This window comes from Chinchilla lanigera, unplaced genomic scaffold (assembly GCF_000276665.1).
Source record: "Chinchilla lanigera isolate Chin_1 unplaced genomic scaffold, ChiLan1.0 scaffold00097, whole genome shotgun sequence".
Classification (NCBI taxonomy): domain Eukaryota; kingdom Metazoa; phylum Chordata; class Mammalia; order Rodentia; family Chinchillidae; genus Chinchilla; species Chinchilla lanigera.
This window is the reverse complement of record NW_004955498.1, coordinates 6,706,949-6,708,342: the sequence shown is the minus strand read 5'-3', so window position 1 is coordinate 6,708,342 and position 1,394 is coordinate 6,706,949. Positions and strand designations below refer to the sequence as shown.

General features: G+C 64.4%; 1 protein-coding gene across 1 annotated transcript in view; it reads right to left on the bottom strand.

The window, feature by feature from the left end:
* Gpr50 (G protein-coupled receptor 50) overlaps window positions 1-713 on the bottom strand; it is a 4,225-nt gene extending 3,512 nt beyond the window's left edge. Inside the window, exon 1 of the mRNA XM_005406431.2 lies at window positions 527-713. Coding sequence (XP_005406488.1) covers window positions 527-713 — 187 coding nt within the window. The remainder of the gene's footprint in view (window positions 1-526) is intronic.
* Between the last annotated feature and the right edge of the window lie 681 nt (window positions 714-1,394).

Below are 1,394 nucleotides of genomic sequence, written 5' to 3'. Positions count from 1 at the left end.
CCTCGGGCGCGGGGGTCCGCGCTCTGCCGCCCCGAGCGGCTCGGGAGCTCCGGAGCCGTGGCGACCGGGGTCTCGCTGGGCTGGGACGCTGCCGCAGCGATGCGCTCCGGGAAGCGCCGCTGCGGCCGCCACAGCGAATTTAACTTTGCCCAAAGGACTCGGCTCGCGACACCGCTGCTCCCTCCGCGTCCGTTCGGCCAGCGGAGCCTTGGCGCGGCCGCCCCTGCGGCGTCCAGCGCGGCTGGCTGTCCCTGGGAAGCCGCGACACTCTCCAGCCCCGGTCCCCGACGGGAGCGGGCGCGGGGGACTGCGGCGCGCCGCGGGAACCCGGGCTTTGCAGTCCGATGCTCCGAGCTAATTTCGGAGCCTCGCCCCAGCGTTAGGGAGCCCAGACACAGCATCGCCCCCTTCCCAGGCTTGCGGGGAATTGGGGAGCGGGGACATTCGGTGCGAACGGGGAGCGCGCACTAACACTCTCGGGGCTGCAAGCACTACACAGCGGGTAGGGAGAGGAAGGGTGACTTACCAGAATTTCGGAGCTTCTTGTTCCTCGTCACAACCAAAATGACCATGGAGTTGCCGATCAGGTCTACAATGATGGTGATGACCATCGCGCAGAACATGAAGGTGACTAGGGCCGGCGGGTAGTCCGGCTGTGGCAGCTGACAGCCGATGCAGCCATAGGGGGTCGGGACTGCTAGGTTGGGCCCCATGGTGCTCCCGGAGACCCTTAAGATCCCCCAGGAGGCTCAGGATCCGCAGCTGGCCCGGACCGCGAATACCTGATCTGCCGCCGCTCTGTCACCGGGAGCTCCGGGAAAGCGTGCCTTCCTCTCCGGTGTCCAGAGAGTGAATGAGGACCCTCCCCCTCGTTGAGCTTTTAATGCCTCGAGGGGTGCTCCCCACCCCTAACTCCTCCCCCTGACCAATCACAACTCTCGGCCACCCACGCCTTAATTACCACCATCTCTTGGACAAATCCACATTGAGGTGTCGTCTTGCTTCCGATTGCCTTGTTTGTGCTTCCCCCTCAGCCCGACACCCCTCCCACCCGTCCCTCAGGTACCCAGCTTCGTGACTAGCTCAGAGTCTACCTCCCCCTCCCCTCCAGCCGCTGCGCATCTAGCAAATTCTTTCCCTTCAGTACAAACACCTGGCAGAGAGCTGTACCTTGCAGAACTGCGATATGGGGTCTTTTTTGGAGTCTAGGGCCAGCCCAAACCGGTGCACATGTCCTGTCAGGGTGTGGGGGACAGCCGGTGGTCCCTTAACGCTTAGCCCCTGGCCCTGCAGTCACCTTAAGAGGTCGGCCCAACTCTCTGGGCTCTGGCCGGTCCAGAGCCCTTCTGCACGCGGTAGGGAGCGGGAGATTACTGCCGTGGGGGCTTCCACCC